This window comes from Dipodomys merriami, unplaced genomic scaffold (assembly GCF_024711535.1).
Source record: "Dipodomys merriami isolate MVZ:Mamm:240054 unplaced genomic scaffold, mDipMer1.0.p SCAF_16, whole genome shotgun sequence".
Lineage (NCBI taxonomy): Eukaryota > Metazoa > Chordata > Mammalia > Rodentia > Heteromyidae > Dipodomys > Dipodomys merriami.
In genome coordinates this window covers 6,401,070-6,424,356 of record NW_027202937.1, presented here as the reverse complement: position 1 = coordinate 6,424,356, position 23,287 = coordinate 6,401,070, and the positions used below count along the sequence as shown (strand labels likewise).

The window sequence follows — 23,287 nt, the reverse complement described above, 5'->3', positions numbered from 1 at the left end:
GGTCTGAGAGGGCTTCTGGAAGTACTGAGGAGGGCAGAAGGTGTCGAGGGAGGGCCATCTGAGGCCCCAGGATGGACGGTTTATGTTAGGAATCGCCAGGGAGGTGGAGACAGAGGCTCAGCCCTGGCTGGGGATGGGGCGGGAGCTCCACAGCTGCAGGCCCGGCAGCCAGGACTGTGTGTGGATGGGAAGGGCCCTGGTCAGTGGGGCCAGCATCAGGGCAGTGCGCTCCGGGACTGTGAGCCCAGGGTGGAGATGGGGTGAGGGAAAGGGGCTAGGAGGTGGGCGTGGAGCCCATGGTGGGGGGCTGAGGGCGGGAGAACACGGTGTAGATCTCTCTGTGTCTCTGTGTCTCCAAGGGCTGGGCAGGGTGGAGGGGAAGTTCCAGCCCGGAGCAGCAGTGGCCCGGGCAGTGGCTGCGGGAGCAGGGGCTCCACTCAACACACAGCGAACGAACATGAGCCAGGGGGAGCGGCTGCTGCTCACAGCCAAGCCCAGCTTCCAGGAAGAGAGTGCTGCCACGGCCCGGCCTGCAAGGTTCCCAGCCGCACAGGCCACACAGAGGGATGGGGGGGGATGGGGGGATGGCGGGGGGGGGGGATGGGGGGATGGGGGGATGGGGGGCTGCCTCAGGGTCCAGCGTCCACAGAGGGTCTCCTGTACCCCATCTGAAAATCTCATTAACAATAACAGTGCTTGGCTAGGTGCTGGGGAGGTGTGTGTCTCATGCTGACACCCTAGCTACTCAGGAGGCTGAGAGCTGAGGATCACAGTTCAAAGCCAGGCAAAACAGAAAAGTCCATGAGGCATGTATCTCCAATGAACCACCAAAAAGCCAGAAATGGAGCTGTGGCTCAAGTGGTAGAGTGACAGCTTTGGGTAAAAATGCTAAAGAACAGCAACCAGGCCCTGAGTTCAGTCCCCAGGACTGGTGTGCGCATCTGCATGCGAGCGCGCGAACACACACACACACACACACACACACACACACACACACACACACACACACACACACACAGAGTAACAATTCTTTTTCCTCCAAGTTGACAAGTTTTAGATGGATCAAGAGGTTAGAATAATGCCCAGCACATAATCAATAGCCTACAACTATTAAGAAATAATAGGGGAACGGGCGCCGGTGGCTCACACCTGTCATCCTGCACTCAGGAGGCTGAGATCTGAGGATCTCAGTTCTGAGCCAGCTGGGACAGGAAAGTATGTGAGACATTTATCTCCAAGGATGGGAAGGAAGGAAGGAAGGAAGGAAGGAAGAAAGGAAGGAAGGAAGGAAGGAAGGAAGGAAGGAAGGAAAAAAGGAAGGAAGGGAGGGAGGGAGGGAGGGAGGGAGAAAAGGAAGGAGGGATGGATGGACAGAGGGAGGGAGGGAGGGGATGCGTTGTTTTGGGGGACCTCACGGCAGTGGTGTGGCATGTGTGTGATCTGCATCTCGCTTTGGTGGCCAAGGCTCAGAGGTCTCAGGCCATCCACACTAAGAAATCTAACACACTCCACCAGCGGCCTGGCCTCTGCCTGAGGCCCCTCTGGGAGTCTGTGTGTCCAGACCTCCTTCCTGGCCAGACTCGAGATGACATCAGCCGAGGGCCTCCCCGCCCCCGGCCCCCAAGCAGGGCCCAGGCCTGCATCTTGTCACCATCGCTCTTGGCCAGCTGGAGAGAGGTCATCAGAGGCGCCCCATAAGCCTCTGCTCCCCACCCCAGGCTGGGGGGGGCTGTACTGGGCCTGGCCAGAGAGCGCTGACCTCTGAGGCATTGTGGGTCCCCAAATGACGCATCACAGTAGGTTCCTGACATGCCGGGGAGGTTTTAGTTCCATGCCAGGCCTTGTGATTGGCTGAGAACCTCAGGGCTGGAGCGAGGCATAACCAGGATGCGGGGGGTGGGGGTGGGGGGATGCTCCAAATCTGGCCCCCTCTCGCCCCAGCACCCCATCCCCTCCTTGCTCAGCTCCTTCCTGGCCTCTGTGAGCAAAGACTCAAGCCCTGCCCCACCGGCCCCTCCCTGCCTGCTGGATTTGGACTTCAGGGTTTCAACGATTCTTCTCATTGGCTGTGGAGTAGATATAGGTAAGGAGCTGACCAATCGAAGCCATCTCATGGACACCCTCTCCCTCCCAGCCCCCTGCACAGATGTTGGGGCCAAAGGGTTTGGTCGGAGAGACCAGAGACTAGTTTAGGGGTGGTAGACATGAAGGTGCGAGGTAGAGCTGTCTCCCAGGGCTGGCCTGGCCCTCTCTCCTGTCCTGTCTGTGGAGTGAGCAGAACTTCCTCCCTTCTGCTGTGGGCCCCAGGACTCCACAACCCATGACCCATGACCCTCGACCCACGACCCATGACCCTCGACCCATGATGGGGCTGGGTGGGGTGTTTACTATCTGCTGGTGACCCAAGGTCCGATCAGATAGCACAGGTAGGGTGGTGGTAAGGGCCTGGCTGTCATCTTGGCCAAAAATCTACCCCTGCTGCAGCTCCAGGAGACCGAGGCCGGGCACAGAGGGGCTTGGTGGAGGTTCCGGGTCCCTGGGGTGCAGAGTAGGTCTCAGGTGCCCACTGGAGCCCAGAATCCAGCTGCCCCATGGGCTCCTGGTTGGGCGGGGTGCTGGGTGTGCGTGCAGGGCATCGGGTACCCCTGAGCCGCGGAGAACGGCAGAGTCTGCAGCTCCCAGCACAGGACTGGTGCCTGCATGCAGGAGAAGAGTGGGGGCTGCTAGCCCTCCGTCCACTCTGGGCAAACTCACCTGACCAGAGGGTGGCTTCTCTCCAGGTAGCTCCAGTCCTGGGGTGCTGCCTTTGTCTCTGAGTGTGTGTATCACAATTGGGTTAAGCTGTGACAGAAACACCCAAAGAATAGTCTTCAGTAAGGCATTTATTTGTTTCTTACATCAAGGAAGTAACATGGGATCCAGGATGGCTCTGGGATCATTGGAAGTGCGGGCTCTACCTGTTACTGTAGCACAAATCTCAGGCCTGGTGTCTACCTCATGGCACAATATGGCTGCTGGAGCTCCAGTCAGCATGCTGGCATTGCAGTTAGAGGAAGGACATAGGGGAAGAAGGAAGGGCATGCTCCATCCCCCAAAGTCTCAATCTCATGAGTCACGTGGGATATGCATGCCTCTGCGCATCCCATGGGGTGGGATTTAAATCATTAAGTTGCATGTCTGCAAAGGGTGAGGCAGAAAATAAGCGTCTGGATGGGTCCCTTGCCCTCAGCTGTCTGTGCCACAGCATGCAACCTGAGCGGAAGGTTCCAGACGCTGTGTGACTCCCCCAGACCCCTCCGGGTAGCAGCCTGGCTGTGCACAGTGGGGCCGCGGCGCCCTCTCTGGGCCCTGCCTCCAGCTTGGGGAGCTGGGGGCCCCGTTGGGGCTGTGGTGGAAACAAGGGCATGCCCCGCCCGGGGTCTCCAGCAGGGACAGGATCAGCTTGATGATGAGCGCCAGCCACGCCATGCCGAACAGGATCCACAGGGACACGACGTTCTTGTACCACAGCGGGTACCGACGGGAGGGGTCCATCCCTGGGGCGAGGCCGGGGGGTCAGGACCCTGTCCCCAGACACAAGCCGGACCCCCGAGGATTCCTGGCCCAGTGGCCCCCCGGGGGTCCAGGAGGCCTGCCAGGATTGAGGCTGTGGGCTGTGTCTGAGGAGTGTGTCTGCTCTAGTCACGTGGTTTTCAAGTGTGGGTCCCAGACCAGGGCTTTCTCCACTGCCCGGTCAGGGCCTCTGTTCTTGCTTTTTTTTTTTTTTTTTTGTAGGTTGTGGGGCTTGAGCTCAGGGCCTGGGCGCTGTCCCTCAGCTCTTCAGCTCAAGTGGTTCATTGGAGATAAGAGTCTCACAGACTTTCCTGCCTGGGCTGGCTTTGAACAGCGATCCTCAGATCTCAGCCTCCTGAGTAGCTAGGATTGTAGGCCTGAGGCTCTCTCTCTCTCTCTCTCTCTCTCTCTCTCTCTCACACACACACACACACACACACACACACACACACATTCTCGTTCTCGCTCTCTCTGTGTTTTGTTGCTCATGGGGCTTGAACTCTGGGCCTGGGCGCCATCCCTGAACTCTTCAGCTCAAGGTGAGCGCTCTACCACTTGAGCCACAGTGCCACTTCCAGTTTTCTAGTAGTTTATTGGAGATAAGAGCCTCTTGGACTTTCCTGCCTGGGCTGGCTTTTGAACTGTGATCCTCAGATCTCAGTCTCCTGAGTATGTGTGTCTTTTTTAATATGTGCTGCTACTGGGGTCCTGGTGCTTGAACTCAGGGCCTGAGCTCTATCCCTGAACCTCTCTGTGCTCAAGGCTAGCATTCTACCACTTGAGCTTCAGCTCCACTTCTGGCTTTTTTGGTGCTTAATTAAAGAGTCTCTTGGATTTTCCTGCCTGGGCTGGTTTCAAACTATGATCCTCAGATCTCAGCCTCCTGAGTAGCTGGTTTACGGGCAGGAACCACCAGTGTGTGATGGAGCCCCTATACTTTAACAGCCACCAAGAGCTCTGACACTGGCTCAGCTGCCCACCGGTCTGTGTCTGGGCTTCTAAGTCTGAAAAAGGCAGATTGCCAGGGAAGCAGAGACGTCTGAGTTGTGTCCACCTCGGTTCTCAGGAGCTGTGAGCATGCTTGGTTCAGACCCTGCCCTGTTTCCTGTCCTTCCCCCCCTCCCCCCTCCTGGTCCTGCTATGCTGCGGTCCAGGCGCAGAGCGGTGCCGGCCGTGATTGCGTTAGGATGATTGAGTTACAGGTTGGGTTCCGCTCGGGTCCCAAATAAAATGAGATCGCCGAGCAGGGGCAAAGCCTTTTCTCCCCTGTTATTTCATTGTGCGGCCCAAATCGTAAGGGCTGGGGAGCTGGCAGCTGGCAGCTGGTGGGCGCTCGGCTGAGCTGCAAATGTAATTGTGTGTGTGCTCAGGTGAGGGACGTGGGGGTGGGGGAGAGGGAGGGGGATGCAGGGTACTCTGGCCCCTGCCGTGGTGACTCAGGAAGAGTTGGCATCCAGGTGGTGGGCCTCCACATTCCCATCAGAGAAAGGGGTTGGCTTGTCCCTTGGGAAAGCTGAGGTTTTGGGGAAGAAGGTGTGGAAGATTCCAGAATAGATGTGGGTGAGGATTTCTGCCCTGGGAATTGATTGTAGCCTTGCCTGCTGCTCTAAAGCCTTCACCGACTCTTTGCTCCACCCTGGGCCTCAGTTTCCCCTCTCTCCTGCAGATGAAGCGGCCACCTGAGGGTAGGAAGGGACTCAAGGGGCAGCCTGGCCTCTTGGAAGAGATGATGAGCTCCAGCTCCAAACGAACTCTTCCTGCGCATCTCACGGTGCACCCTCAGCCGGTGGTGTGGCTTCTCCCAGCGTCCACTGCCTACTTGGTGACCGTCCCTTTGGGTTGCCGGCTGAGTTGCTGGCTGGTCATCTTGCTAAAACCTCATCTCAACAATCCAAGCTAGGGCTGGGAAGGTAGCTCAGTGGTACAGGGCTTGCCTTGCATGCCTGAGGCCCTGGGATCGATTCCTCAGCAGCACATAAACAAAAAGAAAAAAAAGCCGGAAGTGGTGCTGTGGCTCAAGTGGTAGAGCGCTAGCCTTGAGCTGAAGAGCTGAGGGACAGCGCCCAGGCCCAGAGTTCAGGCCCCATGACTGGATCCCCCCCCCCCAAAAAAAAGAACAATCCAGGCTACGCTGGGCGCCAGTGGCTCACGCCTGTAATCTTAGCTACTCAGGAGACTGAGATCTGAGGATCAAGGTTCAAAGCCAGCCCCGGCAGGAAAGTCCGTGAGACTCCTATCTCCAATAAACCATTAGAAAACCGGAAGTGGCTCTGTGGCTCAAGCGGTAGAACACTCACCTTGAGCTGAAGAGTGCAGGGACAGCTCCCAGGCCCAGAGTTCAGGCCCCATGACCAACAACAACAAAAAATGTTCCGAACAATCCAGGCTGAAAGCCAGGTGCTGGTGGCTCACGCCTGTAATCCTCGCTTCTCAGGAGGCTGAGATCTGAGGATCGAGGTTCAAAGCCAGCCTGGGTAGGAAAGTCCATGAGACTCTTATCTCCAATAAACCACCAGAAAACCGGAAGTGGCGCTGTCGGTCAACGTGGTAGGGCGCTCGCCTTGAGCATAAGAGCTGAGGGACAGCGCCCAGGCCCAGAGTTCAAGCCCTACTACCTACCAAGGAAACAATCCAGGCTGGGCCTCTGGCTGAAGGAAGATGTGGCAGACTCTCTCTTCACCCTCTGGAGGCCAGCCTCTGTGTGTGTGTGTGTGTGTGTGTGTGTGTGTGTGACCTCTGGGGGAGGGGAGGAGTGACCTCTGCTCCCATGAGAACCTTGTGAACCCAGGCCAGGCCAGCTGGTCTCCCGGGGACATCCCCCTGGCTCCGCCCCTGTTATCTGGCTCCGCCCCTGCCAGCTGGCCCCACCTCTGCCAGCTAGCTCCACCTCTGCCAGCTGGCCCCGCCCCTGCCAGCTGGCCCCGCCCTCGACAGCTGGCTCCGCCCCGATAGATGGCCCTGCACCTGCCAGCTGTCCCCACCCCTGCCAGCCGGCCCAGTCCTCAACAGCTGGCTTTGCCTTGATAGATGGCCCTGCCCCTGCCATCTGGCTCCGCCCCTGCCAGCTGGCCCCGCCCCTACCATCTGGCTCCGCCCCTGCCAGGTAGCTCCACCCCTGCCAGCTGGCCCTGCTCCTGCCAGCTGGTCCCGCCCCTACTAACTGGCCCCGCCCCCGCAAGCTAGCTCCACCCCTGCCAGCTAGCTCCACCCATGCCAGCTGGCCCCGCCCCCTGCAAGCTGGCTCCGCCCCGCTAGCTGGCCCCGCCCCCTGCCAGGCGCTCACCAATCACGTAGTCGCCGAAGCCCACGGTGCTGAGCGTGACGAAGGCGAAGTAGAAGCTCTCCAGGTAGCTCCAGCCCTCCATGCGCGAGAACAGCAGCGGCGGCAGCAGCAGGAACAGCAGCAGGCCGGACAGCAGCGCGCCGGCGCCCGCCAGCCACCGGGCCTGGGCGGGGTCCTGGGGTGACACGGTCAGGAGTGGGCGCCCAGGGCCTCCCGCGTCCTGCCCGGGGTCCCCCCGCCGCGCCCGGCCCTCACCTGCCCGCGGCCCCCCAGGCGGCGGGCGCAGCCGTGGACGCCCCGCTGCATGAGGCGCCCCAGCCGGTTGAGCACCACCAGGTTGAGCGGGATCCCCACCAGCGCGAAGAAGACGCAGAAGAGGCGGGCGGCCATGGTCTGGGGGCTCAGGTTGCCGTAGCCTGAGGCAAGAAGGGGTGCTCAGGGCAGAGGGCAGGAGGGCAGAGGGCAGACCCTGCTTCCCGCTCTCTTCTCACATCCGCAGGGTGAGGCCTCCTCCCTACGTGCCCGCCTCGCCTGCCTGCTGCTGTGTGTGTGTGTGCGCGCGCGTGCGCGCGTGCGCCCAGCCCGGGCCTTGAACTCAGGGCCCTGTCCCTCAGCTCTTCAGCTCAAGGCTGGCGCTCTACCACTTGAGCCACAGCGCCACTTCCGGCTTTTTGGTGGCTCACTGGAGATCAGAGTCTCCCCGACTTTCCTGCCCTGGGCTGGCTTTGAACCGAGATGCTCAGATCTCAGCCTCGCGAGTGGCCGGGATGACAGGCGTGAGCGCAGGCGCCGGCCCTATGGTGTGGGTCGGGTACCCGATCCCCTGCTGGGGGATGCGGGGAGGAGGAGACGCCCAGGAACTCTAACAGTGCTCCCGCACTCATGGCCCGGCAGCCAGGCCCCAGCTTCCTACCCTCACCTGAACTGCCTTGAAGCACCTCAGGGGTCCCCGGAGAAGTGAAGAGCATGGGTTTGAACCCCAGCTCCGCCCTTTGATCCCACCTTCCTCGTGGGTAATGTGGGGGTGTTGATACCCCCAGAGTGAGACAGGTGATAGTATATTAAAGTACATATAGGAGCCAGATGGACAGATGGACGAGGGATGGTCATTGACCAGGCCTCTCCCTGAGCAACACCCCTTCCCCCCCCAATCCGGCTCACTTCAACCCCTGCTGGTTGCTCACACCTGTGATCCCAGCTATTCGGGAGGCTGACACACACACACACACACACACACACACACACACACACACACACACACACACACACACACACACACACACACACACACACACACACACACACACACACACACACACACACACACACACACGGCATTCTCCTTGCTGGTGGCCTTCAGTACCCACCCTCCCCTGCCTGCCTCCACTCTGACCTCCTCCCTCAGCTGTGGGTCCCAGAGGCTCTTTCCATCTGGAGGCTGCAGCTTTCGCAGGCTGCTCAATGGGGTGTCTTTCTCTTGGCCATCCTGCATGCTCTTCCTGGGGCTCAGCAACATCAGGGCCTCCATGAAGCCTTCCGCAGCCCTTGGAATGCCGGGGCCGCAGCCCTGCCCCGCATCCCCTCCCCTCCCCTCCTCTCTCCTTCCCTTTCCCTCCCCTCCCCTCCCCTCCCCTCCCCTCCGCATGCTCCGCCACCTCTTTGCTTGTCTGGGCACCCTTTCAGGATGTGACTAAGCTCGCCTGCCCTCTTCTGCATGCAGCCCTCTCCAGCTGCTCTCAGGGCCTTTGCACTTGCTAGAAAAGCGTCCTTGCTCAGGTATGTGCACAGCTTGCCCTTTCTGTTGCTGTCTCTGTCAGAGTCCTCAGAGGCCACTCGTCCACAGGGCCCCTCACCGCTAGAAGACCCCACAACTGGCTTTATGTTCTTCAAGTGCATTTCGCCATCTAGATACTGCTTATACATCTGGCTTCTTTCTTTCTTTCTTTCTTTCTTTCTTTCTTTCTTTCTTTCTTTCTTTCTTTCTTTCTTTCTTTCCTTCCTTTCTCTCCTTCCTTCCTTCCTTCCTTCCTTCCTCTTTCTTTCTCCTTCCTTCCTTCCTTCCTTCCTTCCTTCCTTCCTTCCTTCCTTCCTTCCTTCCTTCCTTTCATTTTTGGTCGGTCATGGGGCTTGAACTCTGAGCCTAGGCACTGTCCCTCAGCTCTTCAGCTCAAGGCTAACTCTTACTATTGAGCCACAGTGCCACTTCCAGTTTTCTGGTGGTTTATTGGAGATAAGAGTCTCATAGACTTTCTTGCTCGGGCTGGCTTTGAACCGAGATCCTCAGATCTCAACCTCCTGAGTAGCTAGGATTACAGGCATGAGACACCATCACCTAGCCGCTTTTTTCTTTTTTTGGGTCCAGTCGTGGGTCCTGAACTCTGGGCCTGGGTGCTGTCCCTCAGCTCTTCAGCTCAAGGCTAGCGCTGTACCACTTGAGCCTCAGCGCCACTTCCGGCTTTTTTCTTTTTGCTTATGTGGTGCTGAGGAATCAAACCCAGGGCCTCGTGCATGCAAGGCAAGCGGTCTACCACTGAGCCACCTTCCCAGCCCTCCACTTTTTTCTTTCTATGGTACTGAGGTTTGAAACTGGGGCTTCATACTTGCTAGGCAGGTCCTCTACCACTTGAGTTATACCTCCAGCCTTTTTTCCCTAACATTATTTAAAATTATTATTATTATTATTATTTTGTCAGTTATGAGCTTGACCTCTGGGCCTGGGCGCTGTCCCTCAGCTCTTCAGCTCAAGGTAAGCACTCTACCACTTGAGCCACAGCTTCTGGTCTTCTGGTGGGTAATTGGAGATAAGTCTCATGGACTTTTCTGGCCAGGCTGGCTTTGAACTGCAATCCTCAGATCTCAGTCACGTGAGCCACCGGCACCTGGCTCCTATGGTTATTTTTGAGATAGGATCATGTGTTTGTTTTTGTTTTTTGCCTAGGCTGGCTGTCCTAGACGCCAATCCGTTTATTTACACTTTCCCGCACAGCACGTCCTCCCAAACCTGGTTTCTGCCTTGAGAAAAGGATCATGCAAACATTTTGCTTATGATGGTCCACAACCACTATCCTTCAGATCTGCAACTCCCAAGCGGCTGGGATTACAGGCCTTAGCCATTGTGCCTGGCTGCGCACCTGGCTATTGGGTGTTTCCTCACACGGGAATACCAGCTCTCCGAGAACGGGGATTTGCTCCTCTAGCTACCTCCAGCACACATTCGGGCCCACACTGGGGGGAGCTGGGCTCAGGCCAGCCCCAGTGGCTGTGTGCCCGCCAGAGTCCCCCCTCCCTCCTCCCACCTCCCCCCCCTTCCCGGCTTACCACCCCATCCACACACCCTCAACACAAGCTACTGGCCAGAGTGGTGCAGCCTCCCGTTGGGTTAAACTTCCAGCCCCAGTAATGCTGCTCACTGGCTTTGTGATCCCGGGGCGTGTGTGTAGGGAAGCGGCACCATTCTCCCGTGCCTCAGTTTCTCTGTCATATCTCCATCAGCCCAGGCTGGGTGATGGGAGGGAGGGAGGGAGTGACCATGCCAGGCCTGGGAAGGTGAGGTAACCCCACCCCGCTAGTCCTCTCCGCTCTCCCCTCCTCTCCCCTCCTGAGCTTGGGGTGCAAGGAGCTGAGGTCCCGCTCCAAGTATGCTCTCACCAACCCACTTCCCAGAAGTAGCGGCGGGTTCCAGGCCAGCGAGGGAGGTGGCAGCCAGGCCGAGGCCCGCTGGCTGGCCAGGAACGGGAGCTGACACCGGGGCTGCGGTGGGGGGAGACTGCCACCTGGTGGTGGGTCTGGGCCACGCAGGGATTCCGGGCTGGGCTGCGCTCCCCTTCCCTGGGAGTCTCAGCTCCCACCTCTGCTTTTCCCAAACAGCCCCCAGGAGGCCCAGGCCGCCTTCAGCCTCACCTGTGCAGGTGTGGCGGGCAGGAAAGGCCCGGGGAGGAGCACGGGGCACCTGTGCAGAGGGCGGGGGGGGGGGGGGAGCTGGGAGGGGAACCTGGCCTGGCCATCTCCCTGGGCCGAGCTCTGGGGGTTCAAGGCGGCTACTTTGCATTTTAGTTCCTTCTCTCTCCCTCTCCCTTCCTCCTACCCCCCCTCCCCTCTCTGTTGGTCGTGGGGCTTGAACTCTGGGCCTGGGCGCTGTCCCTGAGCTCTTCAGCTCAAGCAGAGCCACTTCCGGTTTTCTGGTGGTTCATTGGAGGTAAGAGTCTCACGGAGTTTCCTGTCTGGGCTGGCTTTGAACCGAGATCCTCCGATCTCAGCCTCCTGAGTAGCTAGGATGACAGGCATGAGCCACCAGCACCTGGCTCACTCCTTCTCTCTTTGCCAGCCTTCCTCCAGCCCTGCCTCCATCTCCAGGACTCCTTGCTGCCTGGACTCAGCCCAGGAGCCCCGGACACTGTGATGGTACCCAGAAGCATCTGTCCTGACCCCTTCAGCCGCACAGCCCCCTGAGGATGGGGTGAAATGTAGAGTCAGGGATACCCTGAGGCTGGAGTAGAGCCATGCTGCACCCCAGGAAGAGGCCGGCCTCCCCAACCTCGCCCACCCTCCCCAGCCCCACGGCCCTCCCTAGCCCCACGGCGCCCTCCTCAGCCCCACGGCGTCCTTACCGATGGTGGTGATGGTGGACACAGAGAAGAAGAAGGACCCCATGAACTCCCAGCGCCCCATGCTGGTGGTGTTGCCCAGGAGGTGGGCCCCCACTTTGTATGCTCGGATGATGTCCTGGAAGAGAGGCTGTGGTGACCGCCAGACTCCGGGCCGACCCCCTACACTGCATCAGAATCACAATCACCCCACCTGGCCTTCAGGGGACAGAGGTGGAGGGAATTAACCCTGATATGGCCGCACAGGCAATCACCGCTATTTTGGCAACTATTTGGCAATTAAGGTGGCGGCGCAGCTGTGCCATCCTAGGCTGCGAAATCAGCTTCTCTGTGCCTTGGTTTCCCCAGGAAGTATTGGGGTGGGCATACCAATTGGGAATATTATACTATAGGAACACAGAAAAGAAACGTGTTTATTCTAATGAGGGCAAGACTGGAAAGCTTCATAGAGGAGGTGATTTTGTGTGTGTGTGTGTGTGTGTTGGTACCAGGGCTTGAACTCAGGGCCTCTCATTCTTGGTAGGCTGATGTTCTACCCCTTAAGCCACAGCTCCAACATCTAGCTTTTTGCTGGTTCATTGGAGATAAGTGTCTCTTGGATTTATCTGTCCAGGGTGGTTTTGAACCGTTGTCCTCAGATCTCAACCTCAGAAGTGGTTAGGATTGGAGCCACTGGTGCCTGGATGAGGTGCTACTTTTTTTTTTTTTTGGGTCCTGAGCTCTGGGCCTGGGCGCTGTCCTGAGCTCTTCAGCTCAAGGCTAGTGCTCTACCACTTGAGCCATAGCACCACTTCTGGTTTTCTGGTGGGTAACTGGAAATAAGAGTCTCAGGACTTTCTTATGTGGCTTTGAATCACGATACTCAGATCTCAGCCTCCTGAGTAGCTAGGATTTCAGGCGTGAGCTACCACTGGCACCTAGCTGGAGGTGCTGTTTTAATGGTGCTTTCCTAGCAGCATCTGAGTCAGACAGGACTGGGGCTGGTGGGACATTTAGGCGGATGGACAGCCAGGCAGAGGTTGGGAGGTGAGTGGGTGTCTGAGACCTAGTATGGGGAGCTTGAGAGGAAGCTGGGCCAGGCTGTGTCATCATACCAGAGATGGGGTGGCAGCCCTGGCTTGAGGTCTGGGGGCATAGTGGAGGCAGGATGCAAGAGGGAGTGGCTGGGAGGGCAGGGCTGGCACAGGGGTGCGCATGGGAGGGGTGTGGCCTGTGGCAGGGGGCGTGGCCTGCTCTGTGATGGGGAATGCAGCCTATGATGGAGGGCATGTCATTCAATGTAGGGGGTGTGGTCTATGATGGACCGGGTATGGTCTGTGGCAGAGGGGCGTGGCCTGAGATGGAATGCAGCCTATGATGGACGGTGTGGCATGCAATGGAGGGGGCGGGGTCTGTGACAGAGGGGTGTGGCCTGCATCCCAACATGGCCTGGAGTTCAGGAGGACCCAGAGGACAGATCCCTATCTTGTGTGGGCAGCAAGGACCCAGGAACTGTGGGGTTTATGAAAGTGGGGGGGTGGTGGTAAGAGATTTAGAAGAGGGGGAGGAGCCTGGCCAGGAGCAGGGAGGCTTGCTCTTGACCATGAACCTGAATGAGCAGCACATCCTTCCTCCTGAGGATGGCTGTGGCCAGGGGAGGGGGGGGTGAGCTGGGGTGGGGTGCGCAGGGGCTGGGGCAGAAGGCACAGGGTGGAAGGCTTGGCTTGGAGCTCTGGGAAACCTTTCCATCCACTTAGAGCTGGGGCTCTTGCCACTCCCACACAATTTCCTGTTACCTTCTGTCCCCCGCCCTGGCGGAGACTTTGGGGTCCCAGAGGCCATCCTCCTCCAAGAGGGCAACACAGGGAAGGGCAGGTGAGGTTTCTGGAGAGGGGAACTGTGGTCTTTTGGGGGGACCACACCAGACTCAGGAAGTGAGTTAACACAGTTAACACAGCCACCTGGCCTGTGAGGTGGAGGAGACCTCCTCCCTCCTTCTCCAGGACCTGCCTCCCACCTTCCCCCCTCTGCCCCAGCCACCCCTGCTTCCTTCCGTTCCTGACCCCCCTCCAGTCCTTCCCAAGACTGGCATCAGGGGCTGCTCAGCCCTCCATGTCCAGAGACTCACAGTGAAGCAGGCTGAGCCCCATGTCTGCCCCCCCCCGGTTCTTCCCCTCCCTCCCCTTGGCCTCTGCCACCCTCCTGCAGGTCAGGATGGCTCTCCAGGGCCTGGGGCATCCTTAGGCCTGGCCACGCCCCCTGAGGCCCCCCCACCCCCCAAGCTCCTAGTTGCTGGAGACACTCTCTTTGGAAAAGGCTCTTGTGCTCCTTCCCCATCACCCACAGGCCAGGTCCGACGCAGACACAGCACACAGTGCCACGCGTGTACCGGGGCCATCTGCAAACCCTGCTGACCAGGCCAGCCCTGTGGGCTGGTGACCAGGGACGCAGCCGCCCGCCTCCTCCCCACCCTGTTGCCCTGGTGATATCTGCACCATGCATGTGTCTGGATAAGTTACTATCCCGCCCTGAGAGCCCCTGCCCCGCTGCCCCCTGACCCGGATCAGCAGGTCCAGCGCCGGGCTGTCCAGACACGTGTAGTTCTGTAGGAGATGCCACTGGTCCTGCTGGAAGCTGTGGCTGGAGTCCTGAATGGCGCGGCCCTCCAGCGCCCAGAACACGCAGGAGCCCAGCACCAGGTAAGCCAGGTAGGCGAGCAGCAGCAGCCCCGTGCCTCGTAGCCGGCAGCCCGGTGCCCGGCAGGGGGGCCCCACGCGCGCTCCCAGCCGGCACATGGCTGAAGAGTCCAGGGGCCAGGCCAGGCAGAAAGGAAGGGCCGGCAGCCAGCCCACCCCTTCTTTAAGCCCCACGCCTGCCGGTCAAGGGTGTGCTGTGGGGTGTGCCCGTCCTGCCCATGCGGCCCGGATCCAATCCTGGGGACAAGGAAAGGCCTTGAGCCAGGGCAGCGGCCCCGCCTCGCTGGGAAGCGTCCACCCCCACGCCAGGACAGGGAGAAGGAGGGGACAGCCCGGGTGGCCACTGGCAGGAGAGGGGGAGGGCCCAGGGTGCAGCCCCAGCATTTCCCACAGCCGGGGGGGGGGGGGGAGGAGGGGGGGGCCTGGAAACCACACGGAGGAAGAGAAAGCAGGGGCCAAGTTTATTGTCTTGAGGCTCAGCCTAAGTCCTCGGACCTGCTGCCTCTCCCCCCCCCCCCTCGGGGTCAGCAGCTCCCCACCATGAGCTCGACGGGAGAGAGGGCCTGGCGGTGGTGCCTGTCCCTTCCCGTCCCTGTGTTCCTCCTCCACCCCGTCAGAGGGGCACAGGCCGTGTGAAGAGTCTGTGGAGCTCTCTGTACCCCGGTCTTCTCTTGGGCAGCAGCAAGCCCATGACCCTCCGTGCTGTGGGCCTTTCTTAGCTCCTGGCCCCGAGCTCCTCCACCCCAGCTTGGCGCCATCCAGAGCTCGCAGCGTGGCACGGGGTGATGGGAGAGTTAAGGGCCTGTGCTTCTGGTCCTGGGCAAGGACAGGTGCGGTGATGGACCCACAACTTCTCCTGCTGGCTTTTGACTTTGCAGCGTGGAGAGTGAGTTCCCGCAGCTCATTTCCAGCAAGGTGTTTGGGATCTGCTGGCCCTCTGGCTTCTTAGGGAGGAGCCCAGAGTGATGGGATGAGGTCCAGAGTCTTAAAAGTAGCAGTACACCCCAAGGGCCCTAAGCCTTGTTCAAGGTCAGCTCTTGGGCCTCTGGGCCAGGGGAGCTGGCAGCTTTCCTTCTCCCTTAGCTGTGAACTTCATGGGGGCACGGAGCTTCTTGTCTATACAAAAGTTGTTCTGAAATGACTGCCCAGTGCCCTCTCTGCCCCTGGCAGTGCCCTGTGCTCATCAAAGCCCTTAGGACATCATTGAGGGTTGATTCTCCATGACTGATTCTCCGCTAGGCCAACACCACAGCAAGAATGTGGACTGTTCTATCTCTAGGGCCTGGCATGGTGCCTGGCATGGTGGGGGCACATCGCATATTTATCAGATGAGCTGAGAAGCAAGTCACCTTGCTTGCTGTCTGTCCACATCTCCTGGGGGTGCGGTGTGGAGATCTCTGATCATATGGTCCATGCTGGGTTTGGCTTTTCCTGTCCCTTTTCGGGGGGCAGGGGCTCTGCGGGGCCATGTCTCATGGCTCCATCCACACGCATCTTTGGTCCTGCTTCTTCCTTTCCCCTCCCCCCTTTGACCTGATCCTCTTCAGGTGTGGGGAGGAGGAGGCGGGTGAGGGACTCTGAAGCGTGTCTGGACAGGGGAGAGGGGCTGGGGGACGGCTGGATCACTCAGGGGCCTCAGTCCGAGATGGGGATCTTCTGAGGTCTGGGGGGGCCCTCAGGGTTAGGCGCGGCTCCATCCTTGAAGCCAAGGCCCCTGGAGAAGGTCCACAGCTGGGAACACCTGTGCAGAAGCAGTGGGCCGAGCGAGAGCACCAGCGCCAGCCACGCCAGTCCCAGGAGGATCCAGACAGCCGCCAGGCTCCGGTAGACTGAGAGGTAATGCTTGCTGGGGTCTGTGCCTGCCGGGGAAGGGGACAGCAGGCGTCTGAGGGCCTGGCCACCTTCCCATCCTGCAGGGATGGGACCCACCAGGGTGTTCCCTCCCTGGTCCTCATTCCGAGGATCAGCGATGACTTCCGGGGAGTGGACTCCAGGCGGGGACTTTGAAGGTTATGGCTGACAACCCCTGATATCTCCCCTCCCCCAAGACCCAGTGGGTCTCCCTGCACCCCCAGACACCCCACTATCTCATCCTCACCCACAACGTAGTCCCCGAAGCCTATGGTGCTCAGCGTGATGAAGGCGAAGTAGAGGCCCTCTCGGAAGCTCCAGCCCTCCACGTGGCTGAAGAGCGCAGGTGGGAGGATGAGGATGGCCAGTGTCCCCAAGGTCAAGAACACAGCCAGTCCCAGCACCTGCAGGAGCTGGGGGGGGACGGGGGGGGCGGAGGGTATGGGGATGGCCCTGAGTCTACCGGGAAGGCTCCAGGATGACAGGGATGGGCTGGGGAGGCGGGCTAGGGAAACTTGAGGGGGAGGGGGCTGGACCAGTCCTAGGACCCCGCCCACCTTGCAGGCCTTGTCTGTGCCTGCGGGTCCTGTCAGCCCAAAGAGAAGAGTGCCTTAGAGGGTCAATTCCCTTGAGGAGGCTCCCTGGGGACTTGGCACTGTCCCAGATCTCAGCATCCTCCCTCCCCCCGCTTATCAGTCTTAGGGCTTGAACTCTGGGCCTGGGCACTGTCCCTGAGCTCTTCAGCTCAAGGCGAGTACGCTACCACTTGAGCCATACAGCACCACTTCTGGTTTTCTGTGGTTTACTGGAGCTCTGAGTCTCATGGACTTTCCTGCCCAGGCTGGCTTTGAACTGCAATCCTCAGATCTCAGCCTCCTGAGTAGCTAGGATTATAGGTGTGAGCCACCAGCACCCAGTTGCTATGGTGCTTTTTTTTTTTTTGCCTGTCAGTTGTAGGACTTGAACTCAGGGCCTGGGTGCTATTCCTGAGCTCTTTTGCTTAAGGCTAGTGTTCTACCACATTGAGCCACAGCTCTACCTCCTGGTAGTTAAGGGGAGATAGAGTCTCACATACTTTCCTGCCCCGGCTGGCTTTGGACTGGGATCCTCAGATCTCAGCCTCATGAGTCACTAGGATTACAGGTATGAGCCACTGGCGCCTGGCTGGAGCCTGTTTTTTCCTTATGAAAGGGCTCTGTTGTTCTGTGTTGATCACAGAGATACACTGTCCGGATTCCTCATGAGAGAACCACTGGCCAGCGGTCAGCTCTCTCATGGCCTACTTCAGTCAGCTGCAGAGCCATCCAGTCCACGGGCCCAGCCTTCCCTGGGCATGCCCAGTGCCGGGCTTTTCCGGTCCTTTGTGTCTTGACTCCAGTGAGTGTATGTGCTCTGAGCATTCCGAGGCCCTTCCGTGTCCAGCCTGTGTCATGAACCCAACTCCTCCCTCCCCCTGGGACCCCGTGGTGGCCTCTTCTCTCCCATGGGGGCCTATCCTCACCTCCGCGCACCCAGTCTGTCTGGGCGTCTACAGTCCCTCTGTCAGGGTGGGCCTGCAGGGGGGCGAGGCCCCTACCTGGGAGCGTCTGGGTTGGTCCTCCCACCGGTCCAGGGTGGCCAGGTGGGCACGCAGCCCCGTGCCCAGGTGGTTGAGGAAGATCACGTTGAGAGGGATGCCCACCAGGGCGTAGAAGACGCAGAAGATCTGCCCTGCTTCCGTGCTGGGTGCCAGGTTCCCGTACCCTGTGGGCGGTGGAGTGTGCACATGTCAGGGAGGGGAGGAACTCCCCCTCCCTGCCCCTCCCCCCTCTGCAGAACCTGGGCTCCTTGCAATGCTGGGGGGGGGAGGGGAGTCACCAACAACTGTGGTTGGTGGTCACTATGCACACACGACCCCTATCTCAGGTCTTTCCAGAAGGTTCCCCCAAAGTGGGTTTGGCCTGCAGGCTCAGCCCTTCCCAGGGCTGCTTTTTTGTTTTTTTGTTTTTTTTTGTTGGTTGTGGGGCTTGAACTCTGGGCCTGGGCACTGTCCCTCAGCTCTTCAGCTCAAGGCAAGCGCTTTACCACTTGAGCCACAGTGCCACTTCAGTTTTCTGGTGGTTTATTAGAGATAAGAGTCTCATGGATTTTTCCTGCCCAGGCTGGCTTGGAACCTTGATCTTCAGATCTCAGCCTCCTGGGTAGCTAGGGTTACAGGCATGAGCCATGGGTGCCTGGCCCCATGGCTGCTTTGAGGTGACCTCTGCCCAATGCTTGGGGCCAAGCCAGGTAAGCCCACCCACCCCAGCAACCTGCCCAATCCACCTGGATTGCCTTCTTTTATCTCCCATCTCCCTGGCTCACTTTCCTGCCCATGTCCCCCACACCAGCTTCTAAATCAGCCCCATGCTTTGTTTTGGTGCTGGTCTTCCCCAGCCCAGGCCAAGACAGGGTCCCGAGCCCACCCTGTGCCCCATGCCCTTTACCTATGGTGGTGACCACTGTGCCCGCGAAGAAGAAGCTGCTGCCGAAGTCCCAGTTGCTGGGGTTGGTGGAGTTACCTTTGGGGTTCACGCCTTTCACCCAGGCTTCCATGATGACCTGTGTGTGCGTGTAGGGAGAGTGGGGATGAGGGCCGCGCGGTTACTGAACGCCAGTGATTGGCAAGCTCTCAATCAAGTGTGCTCATGTCAGCTGATTCACACTGGGTCAGACGGCAGCGTCCTAGCTCACAGAGAACACAATGCTCAGAGTTCACGAGACAGTTCCAGAGTTGGGCTCCAAGCCAGAGGCCGTGAGCAGGGGCTGGTGGAGGGCCATGGATGGGGAGGTGGGCAAAATGTAAGGAGGCATGGAGACGCTGCATTAAAGGACAGGGGGGAAGCTGGGCAGAGGCTCAGGTCTGTCATCCTAGCTACTCAGGAGGCTGACATCTGAGGATCACGGTTCAAAATCAGCCCAGGCAAGAAAGTCAGCAAGACTCATATCTCCAATGAACCACCAGAAAACCAGAAGTGGAGCTGTGGCTCCAAGTGGTAGAGCTCTAGCCTTGAGCAAAAGAGCTCTGGGACAGTGCCCAGGCCCTGAGTTCAAGCCCCACAGCTGACCAAAAAAAAAAAAAGGAACCCTGGGAGGTTTCAGGTTGGATGCTCCCGGAAGCATTTCTGGGGGGGGGGAACACGGGATCTGGGGACCAGGGGAAGCCCTCCCACAAGCTGATGGTGGGGACAGGAACTGCTCTCCAAGAGGCCAGGGGAGCCAGTGGTCCTGCTCTCTGCTGCCCCCTAGTGAGTCCCAGCCCTGCAGAGGCCAGCGCCAAGGCCCTGTATGTGGGGCGGTGCTCATGTGTCGTATTGCAGGCCTGTGGTCGCACGTGTGTGCATGCCTTACGTGTATGTGCGTGTTGAGCGTGTGTTTCTAGAACTGGATCTTTTGCAGATCTCAAGCCTAGGTTCAAGCCTAGGTTCCCTCCGTCCCTGGCCCAGCCCCTTGAGAGAATGCCTTGGGGCGTGCTCTTTCCCCACCCCCCCACCTTCTCCCCTTAGCTGAGATTTGTTCCAGGACAGAAGTCTCGTCACCTGGCAGTGCCCCAAAGCTGGGGTCAGCTGCAGGGCAGCGTGGCAGCTCCCGCCTCTTTTCTGTGGGAACCCACTGGCTTTGGCCACAGCGGGGTGACCCTGGACCTTCTCAGTCCCAGGCTGCCTGTTTCTCCTCATGTTGGCAGGAGCTGACCTCTTTTGAGGTGCTTGACAGCCCTTCCCCCCTTTTCCCACACACCCAGAGAGGCTGGAGGGGAGGGAGGGAGGGCCCCCCCCCCGCACTTGCTCTAGTCCTCGGCTATCCCCACTGCCACCTGCAGGCCACCCATTCCTCTAAGGAGGGGCGGGGAGCTCCTAAGCGTGGTGAGTTTGGGGTGGATGGTCATCTCTGAGAGCCCCTAGGTGGTGGAGAGAGAGGTCACTGTCTGGGCCCTGGGTCCTGGGGCAAGCCTGCTTCCCACGGAGTCGGCTGCTCGGCCTGCATTTGTTTTGTTTTGTTTTTGTTTTTGTTGGTCATAGGGCTTGAACTCTGGGCTTGGGCGCTGTCTGTGTGCTCTTCAGCTCACGCCAAGCGCTCTACCACTTGAGCCACAGCGCCACTTCTGGTTTTCTGGTGGTTCGTTGGAGGTAAGAGTCTGACGGACTTTCCTGCCTGGGCTGGCTTTGAAACCTGATCCTCAGATCTCAGCCTCCTGAGTAGTTAGGATGACAGGCGTGAGCCACTGTACCCGGCTCGCCCTGGGAGTTCAACCGCAAGGTGCCTTCTCCCAGGATCCTCCTGGGCACTCACCTGCCTCCCAGCTCCGAGTCCTTGGTGAGCAAAGGCCTGTGGCCTTGGGGGGGAGGGGTGGGACAGACAGACAGACAGAAATGTCTTGTTTTCCCTGGAGCAGTCCAACAGGCTTATCAGTGGACCTTCTGTGGGCTGCAGCTCAGATTGTGGCCACCCTCCCAGAGCTAGCCAGAGCCCGATCCCATGCTCCCCACCTCTACCCAGGGCCCAGGTTTCAGGGCCTCCCTGTGTCCATGTTACCCCAGGAGTGTTGGGAGGCTTTGAGCTTTCCTCAGCCCTGCTCTGGGACTGTGGTCCCACTGTTGTTTGCTGGGACAGATCTCAGTTCCCTGCCCACCCAGCTCAGATCTGCTCCTGCACCTCCACTCAGGAGCCTTGGCACCCTCTGTTGAACCCCACGCCGTGTGCTTAACACAACGGAGCTGGGTGGAGCCCCCTTCTTTTCTTTCTTTTCTTTTTGGGAGGACAGGGCTTGAACTCAGCGCCTGGGCACTGAGTTTAAAAAATTTTGTTTAAAAAATTAAACAAAAATTGCTATTAGAAAGGTGATGTACAGAGGAGTTACAGTTACATAAGACGGGTAAAGAATACATTTCTGGTCTGGGAAGGTGGCTCAGTGGTAGAGTGCTTGCCTTGCATGTATGAGGTCCTGGGTTCGATTCCTCAGCACCACATAAACAGAAAAAGCTGGAAGTGGCTCTGTGGCTCAAGTGGTAGGGTGCTAGCCTTGAGCAAAAGAAGCTCAGGGATAGCTTCCAGGCCCTGAGTTCAAGCCCCAGGACCAAAAAAATAAAGGAAAAAGAAGAAGAATACATTTCTTTTTTTTTGGGTCCGGTCATGGGGCCTGAGCTCTGGGCCTGGGCGCTGTCCCTCAGCTTTTCAGCTCAAGGCTAGCGCTCTACCACTTGAGCCACAGCGCCACTTCCAGTTTTTTCTTTTTTGCTTATGTGGTGCTGAGGAATCGAACCCAGGGCCTCAGGCATGCAAGGCAAGCACTCTACCACTGAGCCACCTTCCCAGCCCCAAGAATACATTTCTTTTAGGATAATGTGGCCCCTTCCCTCACTCTCTCCCAGTTTGCCCTCCCGCCCTACCCACAAGTCATTGAGTTCATTTTCCACATAGTGTCCAGTGAGTACCACTGAGGATTTGCTCACCCTTTGTCCCTCCATTTCTGTGACCCCCTTACCCTCCCAAAGACAGATAAATGCACAGACAAGACAAAGGGAAAAGAAAAAAAAATAGCAACAAAGAAAAAAAACACCCTCTTGTTTCCATTTCCTGGGATTCATGTTGATCAACGTTACTTTGTATGAGCAGAGGCGCAGAGGCCTCCCGGACCATTTTTGCTCAAGGCTAGCGCTCTACCCCAGGAGAGGCGACCGTGGCACTGCAGCTGACCTTTGTCTGCTGGTGACGGGCAGCCCCGGAGCGGGGCGGAGGGAACGGACTGGTGGGAGGAAGCAATCAGGACAGTGTTGATGACTGTGACACACAGCTCATGTCTCTACAGCTCAGAGAGGGCTTTTAATCAGCGGTCAGAATGTCCACAGCACAAACACGCTTCTCTTGGCCTTACCCACAGGGATGCTTGGGCCCAGAGAGCGTGAATGGCTCAGCGATCGGTTGCTGGGCCTGGGACCAGGATCCAGGTCGGGATGTCACTAAGCAGCCTACTCTGCCTCCAAATGGATCCTGAGCACCTGGGGCCAGGAGGTCCTCATCTGCCACGGGAGCTCCGCTCTGCCCACCTCTGCACACCTCCGGTCCCCCATCCTGCCCCATCCTGCCCCGTCCTGTCCCGCCCATGTGCCACTCACCCTCACAAACCGCTCCAGGGCCCTCTGGTCCAGGCAGGTGTAGTTCTCCAGAAACCGCAGCTTCTCCAGCTGAAACTCATCCCTGGACTGAGCCTCTGCTTGCTTCTCCAGGAACTGGAACACCGTGGCCCCCAGCAGCAGGTAGCAGAGGTAGGCCGCCAGCAGCGGCAGAAGCCGGCCGTGCCAGCAGTTGTGCAGCCCGGCCTGGGGCATGGCGTGGCCGGCCACTCTGCCCACGGCGTGGGTCTGGCCGTGAAAGGCAGCAGGAGAGCACAGGAGCGAGCACGGAGCCCCGGGGGCCTGGCCCAGGCTCCTACCGCCAACCCCCCTCCACCCTCTTCCCCGAGGCACAGGTGTCTGTGGCCCACGAGTCTGTTTGAACAGTGCAGCTGGGCCTGGCTGCGCTGTGTGGAGTGCAAACAGGCCCGCCACCCCCACCCCGCCCTTTTTCCATGCATTCAGCAATCGCTGCTACCGGCCCTCCGGCGGGCGAATGTGTCTGGACCAAATCTGGTGTGTGCATCCGTCTGTCTGTCCGTCCGTCCATCCCTCGGTGCATCCATGCAGGATGTCGCCATCAGCAGCTCCAGGGCACAGAGGTGGCAGGAACGCCAGAGGGTGTGCGTTGATCTTCTTTACAGTGGGATGGGCCAACCTACTCGGGGCACCAGAGGCTGATAAAAGGAGGTGACAAATCAGGACAGACAAATGACAGACTCTCGGGGAGTTTTATGGGGTTCAAGGTAGCTCCTAACCGGGGCTCATTGGTCTTATCACTTCTGCCTACTTCAGCCTCTCCAGTGCTGACTGACAGAATGGTGCTTCCATACTTGGCTTGACTTGTTTTGTGTGGTTTGAGCCCCTCCTCACCCCATGCCCCGCCCCAGCAGGCGATGGGGTACCGTATGGTAACCGCTGAAGGTGCTGAGTAATATTTCATTGCACGGGTCTATCGTATTTGGTTCATGTGCATGCTTACCAGTGGAGGAGAGCATGCAGTGTGTTTCTACTTTCTGCTATGATGAATACTGCCACTACAGACTTTGGCACACGAGTGTGTATGTAGACATGTGTTTTTGTTCTCATCAGGCACGCACCTAGGTGCTCAGAGTCATCATATTGCTTTTTTTTTTTTTTTTGGTGCTGGTCCTGGGGCATGAACTCAGGGCCTGGGGCTTTTGTGCTCTCGAC

The 23,287-nt window shown here is 58.8% G+C and overlaps 2 protein-coding genes across 4 annotated transcripts; both read right to left on the bottom strand.

Moving 5' to 3' along the window:
- Positions 1 to 2,874: 2,874 nt before the first annotated feature.
- Positions 2,875 to 14,253, bottom strand: Kcnk17 (potassium two pore domain channel subfamily K member 17). 3 transcript variants are annotated; one of them, XM_070023363.1, is made up of 6 exons: positions 13,977 to 14,253; positions 13,215 to 13,322; positions 11,443 to 11,557; positions 7,091 to 7,251; positions 6,836 to 7,010; positions 3,137 to 3,536 (listed from the first exon to the last, which is right to left on the bottom strand). In XM_070023363.1, exons 1-6 carry the CDS (start codon positions 14,211 to 14,213, stop codon positions 3,226 to 3,228), a joined length of 1,107 nt encoding a protein of 368 aa, XP_069879464.1. In that variant the 5' UTR covers positions 14,214 to 14,253; the 3' UTR covers positions 3,137 to 3,225. The 3 variants fall into 3 exon arrangements, with proteins under 3 accessions (XP_069879465.1, XP_069879464.1, XP_069879466.1); XM_070023364.1 differs by lacking the exon at positions 7,091 to 7,251 and having other exon boundaries at positions 2,875 to 3,536; XM_070023365.1 differs by lacking the exon at positions 13,215 to 13,322.
- Positions 14,254 to 15,749: 1,496 nt separating this feature from the next.
- Kcnk16 (potassium two pore domain channel subfamily K member 16) lies at positions 15,750 to 22,309 on the bottom strand. The gene is made up of 5 exons (XM_070023502.1): positions 22,097 to 22,309; positions 18,431 to 18,545; positions 17,542 to 17,708; positions 16,213 to 16,378; positions 15,750 to 15,973 (listed from the first exon to the last, which is right to left on the bottom strand). Exons 1-5 carry the CDS (start codon positions 22,307 to 22,309, stop codon positions 15,750 to 15,752), a joined length of 885 nt encoding a protein of 294 aa, XP_069879603.1.
- Positions 22,310 to 23,287: the final 978 nt, after the last annotated feature.

What these genes read in the sequence shown, in the direction of transcription:
- Kcnk17 (XM_070023363.1), bottom strand. Translation starts at nt 14,213, where the DNA reads ATGTGCCGGCTGGGAGCGCGCGTGGGGCCCCCCTGCCGGGCACCGGGC. An exon ending in CGCTGGACCTGCTGATCCGG is followed by an intron (nt 13,323 to 13,976) that starts GTCAGGGGGCAG and finishes TCCCCCCAAAAG; the next exon opens with ACCACAGTTCCCCTCTCCAG. An exon ending in GCCAGGGCGGGGGACAGAAG is followed by an intron (nt 11,558 to 13,214) that starts GTAACAGGAAAT and finishes CCTCTCTTCCAG; the next exon opens with GACATCATCCGAGCATACAA.
- Kcnk16 (XM_070023502.1), bottom strand. Translation starts at nt 22,309, where the DNA reads ATGCCCCAGGCCGGGCTGCACAACTGCTGGCACGGCCGGCTTCTGCCG. An exon ending in ACCAACCCAGACGCTCCCAG is followed by an intron (nt 16,379 to 17,541) that starts GTAGGGGCCTCG and finishes GTCCCCCCCCAG; the next exon opens with CTCCTGCAGGTGCTGGGACT. An exon ending in CTTCGGGGACTACGTTGTGG is followed by an intron (nt 15,974 to 16,212) that starts GTGAGGATGAGA and finishes CTTCCCCGGCAG; the next exon opens with GCACAGACCCCAGCAAGCAT.